A 26,601-nucleotide genomic window follows, 5' to 3' on the forward strand; every position below is an offset into this window, starting at 1 on the left:
GACTGCTTGGCCAGAGAGGAACAAAAGCAATGAAAGGGATCAGGTGTTTGCCTTCCACAGCAGGAAGGGCCACATCTGACTCAACTGACACAGCAACTGACAGAAAGCAAGCCAATCCATTTTCAACATTTCGGGGCACAGCTGCTGCTCCTTGAGATTATTTGTAGAGGGAGCACGCCAGTGCATGGCCTGCAACCCACTCCACTCTCTGTATTCAGATCAACAGGCAAAGCTCCACTGTTTGCCCGTGGAAGACTATCCAGCTCATGTCTAGCACCTTAACACCTTGCTCTGGTGTGCTTCTCGGTGGGAAGATGAAAGATTAGCAGTGTCTGCTTCAGAGGATTGATACCTCACTCCTTCACTTCCCATAGAATGACCATTTCTTAAGTACAACTATGCTATAATGTAGTTTTTGCTTCCATTAAAGAACAGAGTAGAGAAATATTATTAATAATAGTAATATTAGTAACTGTCACTCAAAGTTGTGTTCATGTGAATTGCTATTGGATATGAAGCAGGACACTTAAAAGCCATCAATACAATGGTAACTATAACTCAAGGCTGTGTTCATGTAAGTGGCTACTGGATACTAAAGAGGATGCTTGAAATCCATAAATAAGTGTTCTTTCAACCACTGCTCTGCTGCAAAGAATTTGGGGGACCATACCAGGAAGTTGGAAGCCATGCAAAAACCATAATAATAGGGACTTTCTTAAATAAATGAGTAGATAGCCTTCATTAAAATTATTTCAAGTATTCCTTTTCATCATTACATACTCAGAAATTAATATGAAAAGAGTAGAGTACAAGGCACCAGGCTGTATATGTGAACTCATTAAAAAAATAATATATTTACAGTTTAAGTGCAATTTTTATACACTCAAACTCCAATCAATTATAAAAATACATGAAATTTCATAGTTGTCTCCCAGTAAGTCCATTTCTTGTGTTTTATATTAGGATGACGAATTACTTTAATAGTGTCAAACAAATAAAACTCCTTTGGGGAGAAATAACAAAACTTAAAGTTTGTGGATGTACCGAGGCAGCACTGTTAGCTTGGGGCCAGTTCCCATTAGTTCAGTGCCAGAGGCAAGTTGTCTCTGACTCTGTGCCATCTCGGCGTGAGGGCTTTTCCCCAAGCAAAGTAGTTGCTCTTCCAACAAAAGCCCCGGCAGTTAAGAGAGGCCGAAAGCTCAAACTGAACAGAAGGCTTACAGCAATCTGTTTGAAATGAGTCTGAAAATCATTTTAACAGGAGCCATGATGATTTCCTTCCCGAACTCATCATTTGTCACTCACTGCATTTGTGTTTTGAAAGTACCCCAGCATTATCTATAAGAGAGCACCCATCCCAGTAAGGGGAAGCTTCCCCTCAACATATTAACTGATAATATAACCCTCGTTTATCGATCGCGTCTTTAGAGTCAGAACTGCATACCATGGTCTTCTGCGTACATCGTAGAGATCGATCTTATTTGGAGTTCTGCTGTTATCCACCCACGGAGAAGCTGAAAAACAAAGTACACAGAGACGCTCAGTCAAATTACTAAGCCTGACTGGACTTGGTGATGCCTTAGTGAGTTTAAGTGCCAGACCAAGACTCAAAAGTCGAGTTCCATCTCTAGAACACAGCTGGCAGAAGGAGAGAACTGACCCTTGAGAGCTGTTCTGACTTCCACATGCATGGCCTGAGGCATACCACCAGCCCAACAGTAAGATCCATTTAAAAAACGACTAGGCAACAAAAATAACAAAATAAACAAATAAACCAAATCCCACGAACCTACATGAATGTTCAAGTATAAAATGCCATCTTTATGCCATTTCTTTTTTTTTACAATTGAAAATTAACGTAGCAGTACAAAAGAAAACCAACGCACACCAATTCCCTCTCCCCATATTGCTGCTTGAACAAGCTCCAGACACAGGGGTTAGGTTGGAACTAACTTAGATGCTTTTTCTTGACAGAAAATGTTGTTGCAGCTAGTGAAAGTGGTGCTTTCAGTTAATTGTTTTCACTCAATGCCAACTGTATGTACAACACTGTGTGCAGGACTTTTTCCCCCTAAGCATGATAGCACATGCCTTTGATCCCAGCACTTGGAAGGCAGAGGCTCTATGAGTTCAAAGCCAAACTGGTCTATAGGGAGTTCCAGGTTAACCAAGGCTAAAAAGTGATATTACAGAAATAATTTATTAATTATCATTTCAAATGGACTACTTTAAGTTTCATGTTCAGTTTCAGATTGCAATTATAAATAAAGGTTAAGGTACAATTAAAGTTAATTCTCTTTTTCTGTCAAACTCATATCAATACAGATCCTTGGTGGCTGGGTGCAGCCTTCATTCCTCATTAGAGAAGCTTCTTCTATAGTGGACAGAGATTAGTATAGAGACCCACAACTAGCCAAAGTTCAGAGAATAAATGATAGTGAAGTTCCAAGCCCTAAAGTCACTATTTTCTCACACCACCTCTTGCTAATGCTCAGAGAACATCACTGAGGAGGTGGTGCACTATAAGGGGTAGAGGACGGGCGGGTTGCTGTCAAGCTGCATCTTCCATATGTATCAAGGCCATTACACACAGGACCTCAGGATATCTATAGCAGTGAGACCCTCACATGGTCAAGTCAACAGTCTAGCCTGGAGCAGGGAAAGGCTAGCGAGGGACCAGGGGAGGGTTATTAGGGAAAGATGAGTTGAGTTGGTTTTCTTCAGAGACATAGTAGCTTGCTTGGTAGCTTGCCCATGCTCGAGTAGATGGCTCTACACCTGCACACATAAGGACATCGTTAATTGGACCCAGCGGTGCATACAAAAGAAGTGCACATTAAGTGGAAAGGAGGACCCCAAAGCAAAAGACATCTTGAATAACTTTGAGAGGCTAAGAGGAGTGTGGTGGGATAGAAAAACATTGTATACATGTAATAAATAGATATTTTTTGAAAAATAACAAAAAAGGCATTTGGGTTTTGCAAATTCATTTGAGTGATGTAAAATAATTCAAACAGAAAGTCAATAATCTATTAGCTTTACATTCTCCTGAAATTAGAAGGTAAAACAAAAGAAAAATACCTTGACTTATATTGACTCTGAAATGTCAATGATTCATACTTATTCTAAATAAAACTACATTTACTTTGATTAAAGTGCTCTAGAACTCATTACTTTCATCCACAGCGTGGACCTAATGAAGGCTAGTAAACAGCCATGGACTGCATGACAATTTATGCCACAGAAGTCCCTTGCATTGCCTATTCACATGTGATTCGAGAAAGTCCTTGGCTCAGATCCAAATGCACTATGATCTATTCTCCCACCCCTTTTCCTTTTATTTTTTTAACTGAGAAGTCATGAAAATTATGGAGACTCTTTGAAAGAGCCATGCTTATCCAACTAAGATAATTTGGCCAATTAAAGTGTGTCAAAATACACACACCACCGAAGAAGCCCTTCTTGACTAGGTAATTTTATATGCATAGCTATATTATGAAATGACTTATTCATTTCAAATGACTAATCACATTTGCATAAACTGTAAGTTTAAATATAGTTCTCCCCAAAGAACCAATTACTGACATAGCTAACACAACATCCATTAAACTTATTTCTTTAAAACGTGTTCAGTTTTCATCCTTGCAAACTAAGTGTCAAGTATATAAATATCATATTTTTCCTTGTGATAGTCTTAGAACTAAGTAACAAGTATGAAGATTAATACAGCAGTTCCCTTTCAGCGATTACTGCAAATATCAGTTAACATCTCAATAATAATAAAATAATTTAAAGAAATTGTACATAAATTTCAATACAAGGCCTCCACATACATATTCATTACCTCTCAATTGAAATGTCTCACTTTGGTTTGCTTGATTAAAATGATCTGAGCATTTTCAATACTTTTAGTAATTAGCGCAGTTCCATATACTATGTGCAGATGAGGAAGGACACCGAATGAGAAAGGTGTATTTCCTGAGGTATGTCATTTCTTATCTCATGGTCTCTTCCTGTGAACACATTATCTGGTGTCTGTCTGCTGCAGTGCATGTGTCCTTCAGACTTAGCTACTACTGTTTTATGCTTCCCCTATTTCTCCTTGTTCTGGAAGATTCTGAAGCTCCACTAAGATCCCGATAGTCAGCAATAGCTTACTGACATGAGTTCTTATCCTGAGGACCTCCCTCATGTTTGTTGCTGTTGTTGTTATAGTAGAGAACAATTTCTGGTTAACATCAGAAATAGAAAAGAGTCATTGTCTACCAAATTCCACCAAAGTGGCCACTGCATTTTGGGACTTACCTGCATTCTGGGAATACGCCCATGTCTCCAGAAGAGGATTAGAATCTCAGGACAGAGTACTGGGCCATTAACATCTCCTTTATGACTTTAGTTCAACCTCCCAGGGAGCTATAGATTAGATCATCTTATCATATGCCTGGTATTTGTACTTTCTTTATAGAACTCTGAAAGTCTAACAAACCTTCTCTTCCCAATCCCTATTAGAGTCAAAATTCTTTAAAAAGTTGTTTATGCATGCACGTTCACGTCTGGTGTGGCATATAATCGTGGTGAAAACGCCAATGTATGTACAGGTACACGTCTTTGAACTCCTGCAGGCTAAAGTAATACACTGAATCTACTATTGGACCACTACTTACCGGGAGCCAGCAAGCCTTTTAATTCAGCCCCTCCCACAATTCTGGGATAACTGGTTCACAACTGCACCCAGGTTTTTATGCTGGAGGTTTAAACTCGGGTTCTTAAGATCGTGAAGCAAGTAGTCTTATTCTCTGAGCGACTTCCCAAGTTATAGTGAATAATTCTTTCTTAACAATAAAATATCCCTGGTCAATAAAACCATGTTTTCTTTCTCTCTCTCTCTCCCTTCCAATTGATCCAAAGCTAAGAGAAATGCACAAAGCCGCTGAGACTGTGATTACTGCCAATAGTCAATGTCTGAGCAGCAGCCATGGATTGAACAATCCCAGCAATGACTCCGATACTCTGATGTTTGTTGATTTTTCCCCCTTTTTGCAAGGGATGGCCACACATGTTTAGGTGCATGCAGTTGCCCTAGGCTGATGTTCAGATCATACTCCATGGCTTCTCAACCTAACTCACTAAGGCGACAGTCACAGTCAAGCCCAGAACTCAGCAAAATGGCTACTCTTGCTATCCAGCTTGTTCTGAGGACACCAGTCTCCACCTTTTGAGCCAACATAACCTACACAGTGTTTACATGAAGTCTAGGGATCTGCACCCTGGTACGTTGTCATGTTTACACATGTTTTAACCCTCTTTCCCCGAGCCATGTCCGTAGCCATAGGCTTCTTAACTCTTTATGGAGAATATTAGTGTAAGACTTTTGCTTTCACTGAGATGGATAAATAAATACTACTAACAGGAATTATTATGCGCCATAAAATGTATATATTTCTTTAAAGACACAAGAAAATTGAAAAGCTATAATTTACACTAAGAATAAGAACATTAAATTTTAATAATACTGCTAATCTTAGATGACATATATTTAACACATATATATGTTAATGTCATATAAGTTGTCTTGAAGTAGGACACAACTAAACTAAATTATTTATATCATGGTTTAATTAAATAATATAAACTCTTCTGTGATATTACTACTTAGCATGTAAAATTTCATCATCATATTTAAGTGGCATGATATTTACCCAAGCTCAAAATTATGGAAGATAAAATAGAAAAGAAAAAAGTGACTATATTTTGCAGTTTCTCCAAATAATGTTTCATAACCATTCACAGTAAAACTACACTTCTGGAAAGAAGAGAAGAGATCCTCAAATCAAGGAAAAAGGGGGAATATTTTTCATTTCAAATGTACCTTTGGCGTTCCATTAAGACTTAAAGATGGCTGGAGAGGGTTTTCGAAACAGTGCAGCATGGTTATCTAGTTTCTGAATGGATCGTTTCATTGAAGGTGGTAATGTTCATTTATGGGGATATTTCCCCGGACCAAAAAGAAATGAGCTGTAGTTTATCTTCCACTAAATCCACTGCAGGATTATTCTATTTTACGTGATAGGTAGAGTGCACTACAGCAGCTCTCTGATCCCTTAGACAGGTCATTGGTCCCTGTACATGAACTCAAAGCATAAAAATCATGTGCGATAGAAACAATCTTAAGGAGGCGTGCAGATTTTGATGCCCTTGTTTCATAAATGTTGCCTAATGATAAAAAGCATCCATTTTTCATCTCACATGTTGAAGACTATGTCTCTTGGTAGAAACAGAGCTTCAAATGACAGCTACTGCACTTCCGCTTGGTTACATCAGAAATATTGCTTTTTTATTAACTCTGCAGGACTTTCATAGTGTTAATATCAACCAAATTAAAACAACAGTACATTTTATAGACTCAAAAATGTCTGAATCATCCCCACAGCTCTTCTTTTCAGGTAGACAGAATGCCACTGATGCACAACAATGATAGGCTTGCCTCTGTCATGTGCTACAGAACATTAGACACATGATACATTACAACACAATAAACTTATTTTAAGGGAAGAAGCTTAATTGACTCAACTTGTCCTATACACCTATCAGAACTTCCGGTTACTACCATTCCAGAATAGAATCTCCACAGTTCCTAGTTTGCACCACAGTTCCAGAATGGGTGTGGGGGCCGGGAAGATTCGTCTGTTTAAATGAGTGTGGGTATGATACGAAGACTGAAGTACCAGAGGATTGAGAAAGAAAAATGGCTGACCTCTTCATTTCGATTTATCTTTGAAACACTTAAAAAGATAGGAAGACTAATCAATTAGTTTTGATAGAAGGAAATGTCTCAAAGTATGATTTCGAATATCTACTTTTTACCATGGTAATGTTATTTGTCATTTAGAATTCTCAGGCATTACTACTCATGTGCATCAGAAATTCTACTTCAAAGGTGAATGTGGTGGCACACACATGGGATCCTAGCAAGTGCATAGCAGAAGCAGGTGGACTGCTGTAAGTTTAAGGTTATTCTGGTTTATATAGTGAGTTCCAGGCCAGTCATGGCTCCATAGTGAGAATGGTCTCAAAACGAACAACAATGGAGACAAAGATAGATAGATAGATAGATAGATAGATAGATAGATAGATAGATAGATGGACGGACGGACGGACGGGTGGATGGATAGATAGATAGATGACTGATAGGTAGATAGATAGATGATTGATAGGTAGATGGATGGAGCATAGAAAGATAGATAGATCAATAGATAGATAGATAATAGGTGGATGGATGGATGATAGATAGATAGATAGATAGATAGATAGATAGATAGATAGACAGACAGATGATAGATGGATAGATGGGTGGATGGATGGATAGATAGATGACTGATAGGTAGATAGATAGATGATTGATAGGTGGATGGATGGATGGTGCATAGAAAGATAGATAGATCAATAGATAGATAATGGATGGATGATAGATAGATAGATAGATAGATAGATAGATAGATAGATAGATAGATGATATAATTAGACAGATGGATGGATGATAGATATAATAGATAGAGATATAAATATAAGCAATTATACAGAGGTCTAGGACAGCCAAAGTTATTGTTTCTGACAGCCTTTCAATCCCAAGGCCTCCCAAGCCATTGAGCTAGAAAAGAACTGAGGATGAGGCAGAACCAAGTCATTGCACTGTGAGGCTTGAAGTGACAGACTTCTTTCATTCGTGGGGCCTAGCCTGAACTGGCTCTGGGTAGCACAGATGGAGAGGGACTTTAAAAAATTTAAGTTCTCAATCAAGTTATCATTTGCAAAAGGATACATTTAAATGGATAGCAGAATCCTATGAGCAGCTATCAACCTCTGCCGCAGGTATAGACAGACAATTTAAGGATTAGGAAAGTCTACTTTTTCTCTCCTTTATCCTTTGACAGTTTCATGCCCATCTATAATAAAAAAGCTTAGTTCTTTTCTTAGCTTCCCATTCTCCTCCCCTCCCCTCCCTCTCTCTCCCCCTTCTCTCTTTCTGTGTGGTGTGTGTGTGAGAGAGAGAGAGACAGAGAGAGAGAGAGAGAGAGAGAGAGAGAGAGAGAGAGTCTGTGTGCATGTGCTGCATGCACTCTTAATATAATAGCAAACTTTCTTTAGTAAGCAATGTCTTCAAATAGGCCTTTTAATTCAGCATTAGAGTGACAGAGGCAGGCAGATCTGGGAATTCAAGATAACTCTGGACTTCACAGGCCAGCTGGGGTTATATAATAAACCTCTAACAAATTTAAATTATACCAGGAACTCACTGGAATAAAAGAACTGGAAATCCAGCTACTAGGCACTGACAGTGCTATTCATAGCGCTAAAGAATATTGCAGGTATTATCTGAAGAAACACTATTCATATGCCAGTACAACTTTGGGTTCTAGACTTGCACCAGAAAAGAACAAGATACGAAAACTGGTGTGTCTCAATTACTCTTTCAGTCACATCATGCATGATATTTTAACATTTTAAATAATTTTGTAGCCCTACACAATACAAGCACTGACACAGGCTACTTAGGAAGCCTTCTTTATTAGGAGGTATTTGAATTTCTCCACAGATGTAATGAATTAAACATTCAGATCAGTAGGTGGCCTGTATTGTATCATTCTGTTTTTCTACACTGGAGTCTTATAGTTATTTACAGAGTCAGCACCTGTGTATTACATTGGACTCAAATGATATATGGTTAAGAGTCAAACTAATAAATGTCATCTCTTATGGAGAGAGGCTTGCATATGGTCCAGACAGCTCTGATTATCAACTGTATGAACAAACTTACTGGGATGTTGCATCATCTATGGGAAGGAGGTGAATGTGTTTTGAACATGGGAAGAAAGTCATGATAAGTTGCTTGACCACTAAAGATACTATGCACTTCCTGAAATTCTACTGTGATCCCTCCTTTCAATTCCAATGGACTAAAACAGTGCAGTTTAACTTAATCAATAGCTACTACTCTCCATGACATGAAAGTCGCTGTGTTGTGTGCTATGGAGCATAAAAGTACATTGTGAACTAACTCTAAGCATGGTTACATAGATTTTGGTGTTTAGACGAATAGTTTCTGAAGTACTATAAAATGGTATACCAGTTTTAATACAAACGAATCAAAGTTCTCCAAGGGAATGAATGAAGAAATGATCTTAGAAAAGTCTGTTTGTGGAAGGTTATATTCACATTTCATTTTCAGTGGTAGATGACAAGCACATGACCAGAGAACTTTATAAGCCAACACACAGATACTGAAAGGGAAGAGAGATTTATGGAATAAATACTAAGTTAAAGAAGGAAACAGCTACCAACATTTGCAAAATAAAGGCTGAGCTGTTATGAGGATGACCACTGGACACGAAGGCTGTGGCAGTCTTTGAATGGTCTACATGGCACAGAAAGGCAAATGGCACTGTGTGAAAGTATCGTGTGTGCCTTGTCACACAGAACTCATCATCAGATTTTCACAAATCACCCTCTAGTCATTTTTTTACACCTCTTTTTGTCTTTAAATTCGTTGTAAGTTTTCTATCCAAGGGCTATTAGAAAGATGACTTGCCTTTAAGATTTTTTTCCTTCATAAATAAGATTTTTATATGATCAGCTTTAATTCAGTTGCCTAGCCTTTATATCTCAACCTAGTAGTAAATTTTAACTTATTGCTATTATTTGTTGCTGTTGTTGTTGTTGTTGTTGTTGTTGTTGTTGTTATATGTGACTTGTGTGTGTGTGTGCACGGACTAGCTCCCCATCACTTATGTGGAGGCCAGGAGACAACTTTGTGAGTAGGCTCTTTCCTTCCACTGTTACATGTGTTCTAGGATTTAAATAAACATGGCCAGGCTTGCGTAGCAAGCCATTTTATCTGCTGAACTATCTCATCTGCCCTAGGGAAATGTCTTTAGATTTAAACTTGTATTCTGAGCAATGAGACTTGATCAGACAATGACAGTCAGGAGAAGGACACTGTTGTCTCCACTCTCCTACCCTCTCTGTTTTGCTCGACTACACAAATGTATAGAGACACAGCTCTGTGGATACAAACTATAATTTTTAAAACCTAGTGTATAGTGTACCACATGGAACTTCTTCGGATAGAATTTTGCTGTCAGGAGAACTAATCGTTAGTAGTGGCAAGTTACATGTTTAAGTTTCGAGTCAATAAAAAGAATGCTCACGCATGTTTAATCCTTTAAGTAGCTCAAGAAGGCAGGGCACAGTAAGTTTTATGAAGTATGGAAGGGGACGATTTATTGGAAAATAATGCGAGATATGTTTCCAAAGGAAAAATTCTAACTCTGACAATGAAAATGTCCCCATTTTATTAAGTTCTGATAAACTTCTAAGGACAAAAAAAGTGTGATTCTACAAGGAAAATTTCCCATTTCATGAGTCAAGGGAAAAGTCTTTGGAATTTGGTGACGATGGTGGAACTTTGGAACTTTTCCTTCCTGGAGCTCGAACGCTCAGAAGTGCATAGCGTCTGCACTGTTGTAGGCGAAATCCTCCCAAATTACTTAATCAAATGCACCCAGCACAAGACGATCAGCCCCCCAAAGAGAGCTGCAGGCTTCTAAAAACAAATGCTATAAGGTGTGGAATGAGAGATATTTCAGAAGTTGGAACAGCTGAAGGGTTTAGCAATATGCACCGGTGTGTTTTATAGTTATTTCCCCTGGTTGAATTACAAACACCTTCCATTTTTTAAAATCAGCATCTCCTTAGCTGCCCTACCCCATGACCTATGAGAGACCCCCTGTAGTCAGTTCAACTGTGCCCAGGACCTTAGTTGAACAGCTATCATGAGCATCTGAGTGAGCCACAGGGAGTAAGGATGCTCAGATAAAAGATGCAGTTATGATGTTAGACAAACACAGGACTATTTTAAGTCTTCCAAATACTACGCCCTCATTTCTGTGCATGGCAAAACACGCGCAGAATTCAAAATATAGGGCCTGTTGCTCAGCTGTATGTCAAGCTATTTCCTTCTTTCTGACTTTTATACCTCAAACATTGATGTTCAAAACTTAATCCATCATTTTGCTCCCCAAATGAAAATACCACTGACATTGTTTATACTAAAAGCTGTTAACATCCCAACTTCTACTCAAATTAAAATCTACGCCTACCAGACACACTTAGGTCAGTCATTACTATTTTGTACTAATTCTTTGACGTCTCTATCTTTTGAATTCAAGGAGTCTCCTTTGTATTACTATTTGGTCCATTGTTCAGGTCTCTAAATTCTGTCCTTTCTTTCTTAGCAATGCAATCTGAGGATGATCCCACAGACTTCCTCTGTCTAATCACACACATGGCAACCCAATACCCAGACTATCTATCCTGTTATGCCTGCACATCAATCATTGTGACCCTCAAGGCCTCCTATCCAGCCACTGGCAGTCATTGAACTCAATGTGTCCTGTCCTGGGACAGTCTACTGGACACACCAGTATGTGTTCATCGTTGTGTGTTCTTACGTGATCCCCCCTTTTTTCTCTCTAGAAGCCTTTGCCCATTTTTAGTTTTATTTTCTGCACTGAATTGATTTTTAATCTATAGTTCATAAGCCTCTCTGATGATGTTGGTCCTAATTACTCCTTTTCTCAGCTTTCATAGGAAATCTATTACTGCCGTCAGCTTAATTTATTTGCTGCTTAATCACTTAATGATCTGCACCATGATCAACATGTGGAGGTGCGTGGCTTCTCGTGTATTAATTAGATTAGATTTCAGTGAGGTAGAAACAATTTGCCACAAGCACAGATGACCACAGTGGGCAGTCAGGACAGACCCTTCACCTGCAGTGTTCCTGTGTCTGCTGTTAACATAGCTCTGGCCTTCTGGCTGAGAACATGGTCATGGACAAGGAGTCTGTGTCCATGAGAACACTACATTATGTTCAGTGTCCTACAAGAAGAAATGCTTCATGTTGTTTCTGAGTTCTCCAAAAAGGTAGCTACATTGTTCTGTATAGTCAGATAAGGCCGAGTTAGCATTGGCTGGCCATTAAGGAGGAGGCCCACTCATGAGACAGGTGAGACGGAAGGTGAAGACTGCTCTGAGCTCTTTCATCACCAGCTCCCACCATGTATTAACAGTTGATGTGTGGCACAAACAAACTTCCCTAGTGTTTTTCCCAAATATAATTTTTGGAATTTTTAATTGGCAGCCCAAATAATTCCAATAGACACATATTGAAATTTAGTAATTATTGTGAAAAAGTAGCAATCTTATTTAAAATGAGTTTATATAGTGATAAATAAAAGTTAAAAATATACATAGTTAAACCATGTGTTCATTACCAAAGCTCTATACAAAAAATGGTAGACAGACAGACAGACAGACAGACAGACAGACAGATAGATAGATAGATAGATAGATAGAAACATAGATAAAATTTAGGTATCATTGAAAATAATGGGCCAGCAGCAGCGCTCTTTGATATTACAGGCAAAATTGAAGCTCCAGCATTACTCCATTTCTAGAAATTTATCAAATGACCCTTCAGCAGCTAAACTGAAGACACAATTCTTCAAATGTTGTCATATTCCGTTTGAGGTATATTCTCAAGATGTCACAGATAATGTATGAGAAACTGACTATTCAAACAGGAAAGGAAGCAGTATCAGGCCACACACTCAGTACTCAGCGTCTGCTACAGTTTATTCCAACAATAATTCAGGACTCACCAAGAAAATGTACCCTGGGAGTTTAAGATACAAGGGGAGACATTGTGCCATTTAAAAAAAAATCTTGTCACTTTGAAAGGGACAAACAAGCAGGGTGGACAAAGTGTTCAGTAAGACAGGTGGTAAATGTCATACGAGATAGATTCTACCTTTTTCTGTTTCTTTTTCCTTTGAACAGAACATAATTATCTAAAAAGGATAAGTACTCTCTACTTTGACATTTCAATGAGACACTGACTCCTAATTATAATCTCAATTTGTTGTTGCAATTGTTACAACTCCAGGAGACATTAGCAGGTGAAAAGAATAGCTTGTCCCAACAATGATTTGGAAAATGTTTAAGGGTTCACAGAGTTTTAGCTTAAGAGAGCAGTTTTGACAGCTTAAACTTAATTTATATAGGTCAAGGAGTACAGAGAAAAGAATTTAAAAATGAAACATTTCCTAATTAGCCTGTTTTCAATAAGGACATAACTCGTATAAGTTCCAACCACCTTCTGTTGTTGGTTGGGTTCATAATCTTTATTTTCCTTTTAAATTGAGTATTATAATTATATGTGTTTATGAGTATTAAGAATAATATTTTGGCGCATGTGCATATTACATAGGGATTCTATAAAGGTGCTACCATATTCTACCCTTAAGGCTTTACCATTTCTTTTCGGTAACATTAAGCATTTTTGCTACCATCTAATGAAACCCACATTGCAATAACCATTCCCTGAAAGTACTCGACTGTGCTACAAAATAAAAAGTAGAATATCTTCTTCTTACTTAGCTGTAGAATCTGTTGACTAATCTGTTTATTATTTCCTGTCCTCCAGTCACCCAAGACTGGGAACCAGTCCTGTTCGTATTACTCTGAGATCCCCTTGCTTATCAGCTTCATCTGTGCAATGTGAGGGGTAGGTAAGCAGGGGAACCAGGTCTAAATATCTTATAAAGCAAAGACTGTGGACAGGGCAGAAGCTACCATCTAGACCCATCTAGAGATAATGTTGAAGGTCATCGTGCTCAAAGATTTCCAGTTGTTTCTGAGGAAATCGGTAAATTATGGTGTTACGTAGACAAAGGATACAAAGTATAAGAGGATTTTACTAGCAACTAAAAGTTCTTCCCAGGATAACCTCCCTTCTTTTATAGCATATAAATCTATCTACCTTCAAAATGGAAGACGGAAAGGGCTGGAGAACAAGGGTGGCAAGAAAGGAAACCGAGAAAGGACACAAAGGATTAGGTTTCACAGTTTATCTTGTACACATCTGGCAGAGGAGAGAGCAGGCTATTTAACCTAAGTACACATTCTGGAGTTAAACGACAAATTACCAAACTACTTTTCAGAGTCATCACTGTATAGAGTAACTACTTGCTGTCAAGTAAGTCAGAGAAGCAAGATTTGTGTGGGTAGCTGACCATCCGGATTTTCTCCAACATCTGGGCCAGATGCTAGGAATATTAATGCATTTCCTTCTGTGAATTTAAGGACCATCATTCTGATTCGGGTGCCGAGGTCACCTCATCCAATGTGGGAGGTGATGTGTGGTTTTAGAATACAGTCGTTTGCTATATACTACTGTGGGAGGTCTTTAAATAGCATTCAAACAGTGAAAATAATTATTTTAAAATTTTTTTGTGATTCAGAAGATTAAAATTCTGAAAAAGCAACGACTCTTTAACTCTGTGTTAAGAATTCCCATGAGAAAATAAAATATAGGTAGCTTAGCTTAGAGTTACAGGAAGTGTCTACACATGAAATAAAATTTGTTGGCTCCTCATAATGATTCTGTAAAGTAATGGATGTGTGGGCTCTGTGATGCTACAAATGGAGACACAAGGAGCCTGAAACCACAAACAGCCAAAGACCAAGGGATGTGCAACAAACCATTTGTTCGAATGGCAAGCCAAGCCAGTACTCGTAAAAGTAAAAGCATATTGCACATGTTTACGAAGCATAGTTTAGGTCACAGCATCTCATTGCTTTTCTGAGATTTAAGGTAAACTAGAAGTTCTTTTTGCTGGCAAACCTATAGAGAAATGAAGAAACAGTTACAGGTCAAGCTCACAATGCATCGTGATGGTCTGACACCATGACTCCGCCATGATTAGGTTGCTTTCTTCGTTTTTTCTGTTATTTATCAACTGAGTGTAACCTCTATTGTTCTCCTTAATGCTTTCCTCAAGTGAATGCTGTGAACAGTGGAAACACACTGCTGTGGCCATGTCTTCCCTTTTGTACTCACTTTATTTTTTTCTTTTTAGTATGTATGGGTACTGTGACTACATACCTGGAACCCATGGAGGTCAGAAGAGGGGTCAAATGTGCCTTCTTGGAACTGAATTCAGGGGCACTGCAAAAGCAGCCCATGTTCTTAACCACCAGCCATCTCCCAGGTCCCATAACATTTTGCAGTTTGGGGTGCTTTCAATTTGGGTATGTGTTTATGTGTGCAAATGCAGTTCCCTGTGCATACTTGTCTAGAAGCCTGAAGTCAACACTGGATGGCCTTCTTAGCACTTTGCCATCTTGTCTTTTGACACAGATTCTGTCAGGGAACTTTCAGTTTGCCCTTTAGACTAGATTGGGTTCATAGGTGCTGTTGCTTTTCCCATTAGAGTTCAGTCTCCTTATACATAACATTTAACATGTAAAAGACAGCATGAGTTTTAGAAGTGTTTTGATATACTGTATAAAATTTCTTCATGGAAGAAACTGTGCTATTAATGTAACTTAATGCTAATCTTGACATATGAGATATTCTTGTGATTCCTTACTGGTAATTTAAATTTGCCCTTTGCTAGTCTATTGGATCTCTGAAAAGGTAATTATCGCTGTTTCCCCACCCTCCATTTGCAATCTCATAGAGGTTATAAAGACCTCACTGGTTCTCGATACCTGAACACTTAAATTAGTTTCTGTTACTATACCAAGCAAGGAAAAAATTGAATGTTATTTCATTTAATTTTTTCCTGATGTTTCACTATGACAAATTCATTTGTTAGGCACATTTAGTAAACCCGAATAGTAAAACAACAAATCCAAAACACAGGTTCTGAGGTTCTATCGTGTTTCCTGAAAGGTATGCGATCTTTTCAGTCCTCTGAGAGAAAAAATTGTGTGTTGCATTTGTAAGAATGTGGTGAAGGTAACTGTGGAAACATACAAATATTAATCAAAATCGATGCTTCATTAAGTCTTTCCATAGGAGCTCAATGATTAATTTTGTTTTGTGTTGTAAGTAGTGTTTATTTCTTCATATAGTCCCTTATAGAAATAAAGAGCATTGCCAAAATATTTATTTAAATTGATAAAACGTGTCTATGTTCACTGAGTATATCTCATAACTAAGATGACCTAAGAATCATTTGCAACTTGCTACAGCAAAAGGAAGCTGGGTGTTCCTACATTATTTCCTAGACCTCTCATTTTAACAAATGCATACTCCCTGGTTAAAGGGAAAACTCTAGAACTTTTGAAACCTGAACTTCAACTGTAGACTTGATTCTTGAGGGAAACCATACAAAATATTTCTACAAGTCTATCTATTATTGCAATGGTTATACACCTGGATCTGAGTCATATTTTTTTTTTCAGGCTTTCTGCATAACTTCTTTTTCAGGTTTATGCCGTGTTTTAGTTCACGTTCCCGGTACCATTTCTCACTACTTCTGAGGTACTTTAAAGTAATTATGATCAAGCTAGTGCAATGTTACATTCTTTTCCAAAATAACAATTTTATTGATCTTTGGCACTTTCAAACATGTATGCTAGATATTTGACTGTATCCCAACCATGCCTCACTCCCAGCAAAGCCATTAATGTCTTTCCCAACATCATTGTTTCCTCTTTTATCAATCTATCTATCTATCATCTATCTATCTATATCTATCTATCTATCTATCTATCTATCATCTATCTACCTATCAATCTATCTATCTATCTACCTATCATCTATCTACCTATTTATCTATCAATCTATCTATGTACTATCTATCATCTATCTGTCTGTCTATCTATCTACCTACCTATCTATCTAGCAATCTATCTACTATCTATCTATCATCTATATGTCTATCTATCTATCTTCTATCTATCTACTATCTATCATCTATCTGTCTATCTATCTACCTACCTGTCTGTCTATCTATCTATCTATCTATCTATCTATCTATCTATCTATCTATCATCTATCTATCCGTCTGTCTTTCTACCTATTATCTATCATCTATCTATCTATCTATCTATCTATCTATCTATCTATCTATCATCTACCTGTCTATTATTTAAATATGTATTGTTTTTCCTTTATAGTTCAGTCTCCTTATATATAATATTTAACATTTAAAATATAGTATGAGGTTCAGAAGTGTTCTATTATATTTACAAAACTTCTTCATGGAAAAAAATCACACCATTATTCTAACTTAATGCTAATCTTATTAGTTGGATAGTTAGTAATTATTTAACACATTGTATCAAATTAGTGTTGCCCGTATGTACTGGGACATATGGGACAGCCACTGGAGAATTTAGCAGTGCCCACATGACCAACACCAACATCTTCCTACAATGTAAAGGACCATTAACATAAAGGATTGATTCTGGAATCCCAGGATCCCCCATATTCTATCACCAAACAGTTACCTGGATAATATCGGGCCAGGCCGGTGGCGCTGCCAAACACTTGCCACAGCAATGTAGGGTCTTCATCTCGATTTCTTTTGAAAACTTCATCTAAGGCACTTGTCCAGTTGAGTTCGTTTAACACTATGGTTGCTAACAAAAACAAGAAAAATCAAAGATTTATTCAAAGTTATAACATTTTTTTCTAAATTTGCTACCTGCCCTTATTTCTGCTATAAAATACTATAATTTACTGAAAACTCAAAAGTCTTAAGCTTAGAACTAGGTTTTAGATTTTGTACGATGGCAGACTGATGGACATTTTAGAATGAGTAACTGTGATTTCTTGGGTATCGCAGAATGTTCAACATATTCTCACACCTGTGCTAGCTACTAGGTTCGTGTGTAATGCCCGGAGCTGTGACAAGATAAAGTGACTTCAAACATTGTTGAACAATCCTTGCTATAAAATTATTCCCAGGCAGAAAGTACCAAGGGTTCCCTAGACATAAAGAGAAGAAAGTTGGTTTATACCTCTTGGTGTTCTCAGAGGGAGTCTACCACAGAGCTTAAACAGAGCAACCCTCAAGTACTACTGATCCTCTGAGGTATATCCATATAATTGACCCTGGTACCAGAGTGAAGGAACAAAACGAAAAAAAAAATATGAGTGTGTTGATCAGCTGTGCTTATATAATATCAAAAGACGTACACACTGTTTGGTAGAAGTCATTGGGAAATGTGGTAATATCAGTAATAGAAACTGGGAACTGGTTACTTAGCATCGTCAATACTTTTCAAGGCAATGATTTCTATTTCTCCTCTTCATCCAGGTAGTAACTAGAGCATGCTGATGAAAAGGACCCATGTTATTAACTTTGAAACCAAATTAAAACTCTTTATGGATCTAGAGAGGTGCTCCAAAGGCATGCCACTCACTAGTTCAGAAGAGTATCCTGAAAGAGAATTTCAAAGAGACCATGATTCAAAATGGTGTTTAAATAATGTGCTGCCATGACCATTACATCTAAATTTGGCGTGGTTAAGGTTTCATTGGGAGTCTGGGGATGTGCCAGCACCCGTTGGGCACATCCAAGGGCCTTGTCTTGATTCTCAACACTAGAAACTATGTTTGTTAGTGAATACACATAGTCGCAGAATTTGGGAAATTGAGAGGTGAATTACAGAAGATCAGGAGTTCAAAAAATCCTCCTTAGAGGCTGGCCTATATATAAGAGTCTACAGAGAGAGAGAGAGAGAGAGAGAGAGAGAGAGAGAGAGAGAGAGAGAGAGAGAGAGAGCGCTGGAAAGAAGACGCTTTTCCCTTGCATAAAGTGGCGTAGAGAGTTCCTGTGTTCCCTGCCCCAGCAGATCAGCAGAATGAGGCTGGGGTCAATACACACATGAGAACCACTGCATAAACCTAACCCAGGAGACACGGCTTTAATTACATGTGTTCCCAAGATTAAAGTGATTGCAATTGCTGCGGGCCCTTAACTCGTTTGAGCGTGCACATTTATAGCAATGAAACTTCCTTTAATCAACAAGTTAGCTGTGCTCCACCAGCTTTAATATTCTGGGCCATGAATTCATTCACCTCGAAGTACTTTCTAATTTCTGTACATGTTTTCTTCTGCCTTTTTAATAGCCACAAGCTACAACAAACGCAACCACGATTAAACAATATACAGGTTTTATGAAGCTAAGATAAAAAGGAGCGTTTGCCTTTTCTTGAGCTCTTTTTCTCCTGTTTGTTTTGTTCTATTCTGATTTCTTTGGCTTTGCTTCATCTTACATTTTATTATTATCCTAGACACACATTTATTTTCTGAGGAGAGAGAGATTGGGGTAGATCCAGATAGAAGCTGAGTTGAGGAAGAACTAGAGGAGTAGAGGGAGGGGAAATCATAATAAGAATATATTGTATGAAAATATATTATATAAAAGACTATTTTCAATAAAAGAACCTCAAGTATAAAAGGCACATGGATCTGTAAAAAGAAAAGGAAGTTACACAGCATGTTTGTTTATTTCTGAAAATTTCTCTTTTGTTTGTTTTCTTCTTTAAGAACACAAGAAGCACAAAGGAATTTTAAAGACGCCCTGAGACCAGCATCCTGATGCAGCTCTCATTATAATGAGGTTTTCATCTTTATGCGTGTGATTACTTTCAGAAAGATCAGTGTGTGTGTGTGTGTGTGTGTGTGTGTGTGTGTGTGTGTGTGTGTTTGAATATTCATGAGCTGGGTCAGATCCGAGTATATCCGAAATGGTGAAGAATTCATATTCAAAAGCATGATCCTGTGAACAGCAATTGGCCAGTTATGTGGAAATTTATATTCACATAGATAACCTAAGCTGATACCATTCATGAATATTTAAGATAATAAACAAATCTTCACAGAGAGGGACAGTGTGTTTTTCTCTGAACATTCATGGCTTTTATAGTAATACTGCACAGAAAGAATCATGAGGTTTATTTAGGATCCAGAACCACTTCATTAATATCCAATCTGCCCTATCTTTTCAATTTCCTTGACTCTTTCACAACAAGCAATAGATGACAGATAATTACTTTTAATAAAGTTTCATTGGTTGCTAGGCTGTTCCTTTTTCTTAGATGTCCTGACAACTAGTATACAATAGGGCTAGGCAGACTGTAAAGCTTGCTACCATGCGTGGAGCAAAACAGCTAAGCTCTGATATATTGCTGTCCTTACGGCTATATGTTTTAAAATTCCCAGCTGACACACTTGAAATGTCTTTCTAGATGAGATATTACAGACTCTATGGGCTTTAATCAATGCACGAATCTACAGACAAGCACAGTACATAAAGCATATGCACAGAAAAGGGACCTGAAATGATTCTAAAGTTTACTCAGAATGAGTGAAATGATGACATATGCCTCTCACAGCAGCAAGACCTGAGATAGATATCCAGTGTGTATCAGGGTGTGAAGACGCAGTCGGTGTATATATTTATAAGAACTTCCAAACAGCACCATTATTCCGTTAACGATGTTCCAGTCTTTACTTGAATGTCTAATGCCAAGAGCCAGGACACAAAGGTCGGCCTTGGAAGTACAGATCCCACAGGGCACCTCTCGGGAGACAGGTTGACAGTACTGGTACAGTGCACCCTATCTGTCAATCCAATCCCCTGTCCAGAGAGAGAATGGCTCATATTCTTTTCATTCCCTTGGATGCACCCACATGGAACAAAATCCTGAGAAAGTCAGATAAATTCCAAGTTCTATTTTTCTCAAATTATATTGAAAATACCTCAAATGTAAACAAATATACATAAATCTTCAAAGCAAAGAGAGAGCAAACATGCATGCAACTTTAGAACCTTAGTTACTCAGTTACATTTTCCCTAAGACAGATAACGGTGTATCTTTGATAAGTAGATACTATTTAATAACCTGAAACTAACAGATTTCCGTTTGCAATCAATAAAAACAGCGCACCCAGTTACTCATGCGCACGACGTCTGTCCCCCTGTATGGTGTGGCCGTTCTCAGGGTAGAGGACGCTGAGCTGACTGGGGAGTCAGCAGGTAGAATCTCAAAGAATGAAAGAATGACAGAGACGATGAAATACCCATCACATTGGTCAAAGCACCACAGGAAACTTAGGAACAGTGCCACTCTCTCCCTGAGTGAAGCCACTCATCCCTTCTCCCTTCATTTCATGCACACACACACACACACACACACACACACACACACACACACACTCAACAAATTAACCTGCACATATTTCCCTCCTCCCAAAGTGTAAAGCTCAGTGAGGAAGATGCTGCCATGGTAACAGTTGTGGTTATAGCTGGGTAGACAGATGGGTGTATTAGAAAAGTCTGATGTGTCTCTATGGGAATGTTTGTATTCTGGATGCCCCCCGTGGCTGTGTCCTTCCTCTAGTCTTGGTGCCTACTGCTCATTTCTGTACTCTTGACACCAGAAGTCTTAAAAGACATAAATCCTATCTGTTTTATGATACAAAAAAACCAAGCAGACCCACATTCTTCAGAACATTATTCATCTTCAGGAACTACTTCTCCAGATGGTTAAATATACAATTCATTTAGATAATGACATTATGCTGAAAATTATTCATAGAACTCAGACTTACTAACCAATGTTCAAGGGACTACTGAAGAAAAAAAAAACATTTCGCTTGCAACCATTTACTACAAAGACTTCAAAATGCAATTGGCCGTACATGTCCCAATCTTTATTTCAGTATTAAGACATCAAAATGAAATGTTCTTTAACCAAAGAGATGACAGTACAATTGCATTGCTAAATACTATCTCATAGTCAGTAGGCAAATGATATTTTCAGAAAAAGCTCAAATACATTAAAACTTAATTTTACTTTTTAAATTATGTGTATATACATGTGGGGGGTATGAATGTGGATGAGGTGCTCTAGGAAGACCCCAGATTTCCCTGAACTGAAATTACAGGTAGTTGTCACCTGGGAGATGTGGGTGCTGGGACTGAGTCCGTTTCTTCCTCAGAAGAAGTGCAGCCATGTCTCCAGCTAGCCCGAAGCAAACACATCTTTTATGACTACCAGCATAACTTCTATAAATTCTAAAAATATTGATTATATTTTAACAGATTTTCTCTGATTTCCTTGACATTATTTTTAATTTATGTTTTTTTACATTATCAACCACATACCATATACTACACTCAGAATGCCCTATGTTTCCTCTGAATCCTAAAAGTAATACTAGTTTACGTTTTTATAAACTTCTGATTCCTTCCTTTTGTGGAGAACAGAAAGAAGGTGAGTTCTGATATTCTGATAATGTTCACAGATGGGTAGGTTTATTTGCTAGAATGCTATGCTTGGTACAAATTCAGCCCTTTATAGATGTGCCAGGCCCAGCCTACTCAGAGCACTGACTATGTGGGGATCAGCCTTGACTTTGGAGCCTCTTCTGCATGGCACGGCAGGATTTCACTGATAATTGATTCACAGCGCCAAGCTTCTACCCCTATTCTTCATACACTTGGTTTTTCAAAAGTATGGCCTTGGTCTTCAGTAATTCTCTTGTTAAGAGTATTCTATTGTTCAGTGTGGCTTCTCGAGGGAAGAAAGAAAAATCCAATTTGTAATAGCACAAAAGCAGCTCCTGCCAATGCTGTTACGTCTTCCAAAAGCGCGTGACCCTCTGAGCTACATCTTGTCATGACACAGAAAGCACGATCATTGACAAGCTTGGGATTTAATTTTCTTTTGAAAACTTTAAGCAGTAAAATGATGAATTACCGTTCCTTTTTAAGTTTAATCAAGATTCCATTAAATTTAAATGTGTTCTGTTGATTTATTCAGAACTCAAGGTCTCATGATGCATTAAAGTCCTTTTAAATATGAACATTATAAATACCGTCAACTATAGCTTATTATTTTCACAGCTCTGTCTTTACTTAAAAAGTTTGTGTGTGTGTGTGTGTGTTTAGTGAGGTGATAATTTGATATTTGTATGTATTATAAAATATTTATTATGGTCAAGCTAATTAACTTATCTTTTAATTCAACAGAGATACTAGCCTGTATTTATCATAAAGAATTTTCTTATCCATCTTCTCAGATAATTACAAATATGTAATAATACCTCTTACCCTATATTCATAACACACAATGCAGATCTAGAAAATGTTTCATGTCAAATAATAAACTTTGCCCACTCATGCTTGCACATGAAAATGCATGCTATCGAACATTTGTTATGATAAACTTAAAATATTTAAGTAAGCCTTACATTAGAGATATAGCTATTGAGGTTAAATAAAGACTAGATATTTTTTTGATGTCACTAAATAGTAAGCAAATGATTGACCACTGTATTTATTATAGTGTTTGCGCTTACTAGAAATACTGTTCGTTTAGCATTTGATAACAATTTGTTTTTTGCTAGCAAACTTATCATGAATAATAGCAACCAAAACCAACAGGAGTTAGACCTTCTAATCTGCATGACTGTGTTTTGGAATAATATTTTGAGTGGGGTACTGGTGTTCCCTCTCGTTAGAGAAGGACATAGGCCTGAGAAAAGTTATACAAAAGTCCTTGTGACAACTACAGAGACCCTATTGAAAGGAGTGCATTTCAGTTTCTGATGTACCTACTACCTATCAGACATTTATCTCTAAAAGTTCAGTTTACAGCGAGTTCTTAATACCTAGAACCCAAAAGAAGAATGGTCTGTTCCTTGGCTACACAATGATATCAAATAAAGGGAAGTCCCTTTCAGGGAAAAGTGACACATCTTGAGACATTGTTTCCATCCTGACTAATGCAAGTGTAGAGGAGCAGTAAGCAGCCAGCAAGGCAGAGAGGAGCCAGCCACATAGCATTACCCACCCACGGTGTCAATAGTGCTCAAGTTAGAGAGCCTTCCTAAAGTGCACACAAGTCCGAAAGCTGTACCTTCACTGATTCGTGTCAATAAAAGGCCTCAGGAAAACTCCTCTAAACGCAACCTGGTGTATTTTAAAGAGATTACTCCGTGATGCAAAAATATGTCAGCATTTCGAGTTACATTTTGGTATCTTTTGGGTAAGAAAACTGTACTTTAATTTTAGATATTCTAAGATACCATTGACTCTAGCAAAAATCAGTCAAGTAGGATTTCAAAGCGAGTCTGGCGCTGTTCATTGTTACCCTCCACGACTCTCAGTTTTGATCAGACACAGAAGACTAGAAGCTCTCAGGGGTTATTGCTGCCATTGATATTGTACCGCACACTCCAACCATGAGAGAGTTTCCAGCCTGAATTGATAGTTTTTATCTTGATAGCAAATGTCCTTCCATAGCACGGGAAATAAAGGAGTCATTTGTGGTCCCTTTAACTTTAGCTGCGCCAGATGTCACTAATTTTATTCACCGATACTAATCTGTAGAAAGAAGGACATTTTTTAATAAGGAAAAAAACCTCACTGATCCAATTAAGGGCAGGGAGAAAAAGAATCCACTTTAAGGACCAGAGAGTGTGCATAAATATTAAAAGAAATGAATCTATTCATTGGATTTGGTTAATGGAATCTTATCTAATCCCAATGTAAATGAAAGATTAATAAAGCCCAGGGAGATGGGTGGAACGAATGTAATCTCTGTAATCACGTCTTGGGCACGGGATCCCCCTCCTACTGAGGACAGAACAGAAGGCGCCATGGCACTCGAGGACCCTGATGAGGAGATAAGCCCTATTCCTACAGTTAATTTGGTACAAATATTAAAAGGCTCTTGTCCCTGTCAGGTCTCTAACCCCGGGGTTACTGAGATTTCTGGATTTGCTTCCCATTTCTTTCCTTTCTCAGAGATTGCGCACCTGGCCACTGGCCAGAGCACAGCTGTTCTGCCTTAATGAAATCTGCAAATTGGGGGGCACATAGGAGAGGCTCGGAGAAAATCCACTTTATTATCTGAGACAATAAGAATAAAGCAAGGGAAATGGAAGACATTAGGATCTAATATCGTGTCTATTAATTGAAGGATTTCATAGTTCTTTAAATATAATGAAAACGGTGAGGTTTGTGGGCAGGCTGTAGGGATTTTAATATAACAAACCTAAGAAAAGTAAAGAAGGCAAAAATAGAGTTTTTTTTAAATTCCTTCAAATATTGTGAGTTTTTCTCTTCTACATATAGAAATCACATGTCTTATTAGTAACCTTGGTTTTGAAAAATCTTATTCACGTGCCCACTATCACCAAATAATTTAACCTCTGCATTCCCATCCAGAACACACCTGTTTTAAGGAAACGAGGTTTCCTACACCGTTGGTCTGGGAGATCAGGAAGCTTATGAATGGACTCAACACTGTATTTTCAAGGTCTTTACCTCAGCTGGATCCAACAGATTTCCTTCAGCTGTCTTGCATAAGCCAGACTTTGATCACACATGTCAGCATAACTGTAATGCTGTTTTGAGTTTTACTTTCCCTTCAACAAAATGACATCTCTTTAATTTACAGGCACCAGAATGCAAGTGTAGTTCTTTTAAAGTACTCCTATCATCAAAATTCTTGGAATTGGAGAGGTAGAATATGTTCATTTCAAACGTGCTAACGTTGTCTAATTTATAAATACATATTGTAAACTTCAGAGTGAGCCCTTGAAAAAGACAGGGCAGGGAGGGCGAAAGGGGAATGGTTGGGGAGGGGAATGGGATAGGGGACTTATGGACAGGAAACTGGGGAAGGGAGTAACATTTGAGATGTAAATAAAAAAATTATCCAATGGGGGAAGAAAAAGACAATAGTTCTTCCCAACAACATAACTAAAACTTTTGAAAACTGGCAAAGAACAAAGGAAATACACTTGTTAGAGCTCATGTTCTACAAATTCGAGCAATATTATAGATTGCTTGCTAAATCTGTGGCAAATGAAAGTAGCTAAACATAATTTATAGATCTTTTCATGTAAACCTTAAAATAAAAGAAAAAAATCTGAGTTAAAGAATGCAAAAATCCTAAGAGAACACAAATGAACTTGGAAGCAACCTAGAAATGAATATGCAACTGAGACCAAATTTAAGGGGCTCCAAATGGAGGCGATTTTTTTTTCATGCATGTGTTCAAATTTCTCTTTAGTGATTTTTTTTTTCTTGGAATAAGTGGGACTTTTAAAATGAGCATGCTAGTGTATGTAGTGCAACAAAAGACTACTCTCTCTCTCACTGCCCACCCACACACAGAATGTGCTTCTTCTGTTAGATGCAGCCATTGGCCTTTAGGGCATCCTTTCAGTTGGTAAACAGGCTACCCTCAACCCCTCCCCCTACACTGAGGGAATGGCTATAAACCACCACACAGAGCATCTGTGAAGAACTGTGTGCTTAGCTACCACAGGTCCCTTAGCAGCGGCACAGTCCATGATCACTAAGTGTTTTCCTTACTCTAGTTTTAACATTCAACAGCGCTTGAGTTCCTTGTCATGGATCCCATGAAGGACATGGGTCTCAGTCAGTCTTACCACACTATGTTCAGTTGTTACCACCATGCTAAACTGAATGTGTGCATTCATTTACTTTTAGAAACCATTAACTGTATTTGGGGAAGGAAATGATTTTTACACAACAAAATGTTCCTGGTCATCTTGAATTCACATTGATAGTTTCTTCCTTCATTGTAGCCCTGACTTGTTACATTCGGATAAAATGAATGAAATTATGTTACTTTGGATGTATATCATAGAAACAAAATACACATACAAACAAACAAACAAACAAACAAACAAACTA

The 26,601-nt window shown here is 37.9% G+C and overlaps 1 protein-coding gene across 6 annotated transcripts in view; it reads right to left on the minus strand.

Moving 5' to 3' along the window:
• The window catches only part of Cacna2d1 (calcium voltage-gated channel auxiliary subunit alpha2delta 1), a 430,807-nt gene that overhangs the window by 106,781 nt on the left and 297,425 nt on the right, over positions 1-26,601 (minus strand). For all 6 annotated transcript variants that reach the window (XM_087656129.1, XM_087656128.1, XM_087656127.1 and 3 more), the window contains 2 exon segments: positions 17,362-17,493; positions 1,445-1,514 (listed from right to left, as the gene is read on the minus strand). In XM_087656129.1, the coding sequence (XP_087512255.1) occupies positions 1,445-1,514; positions 17,362-17,493 (202 nt within the window).

Source organism: Rattus norvegicus, chromosome 4, assembly GCF_021556685.1.
Source record: "Rattus norvegicus strain SHRSP/BbbUtx chromosome 4, alternate assembly SHRSP_T2T, whole genome shotgun sequence".
In the NCBI taxonomy this organism is placed as follows: Eukaryota; Metazoa; Chordata; class Mammalia; order Rodentia; family Muridae; genus Rattus; species Rattus norvegicus.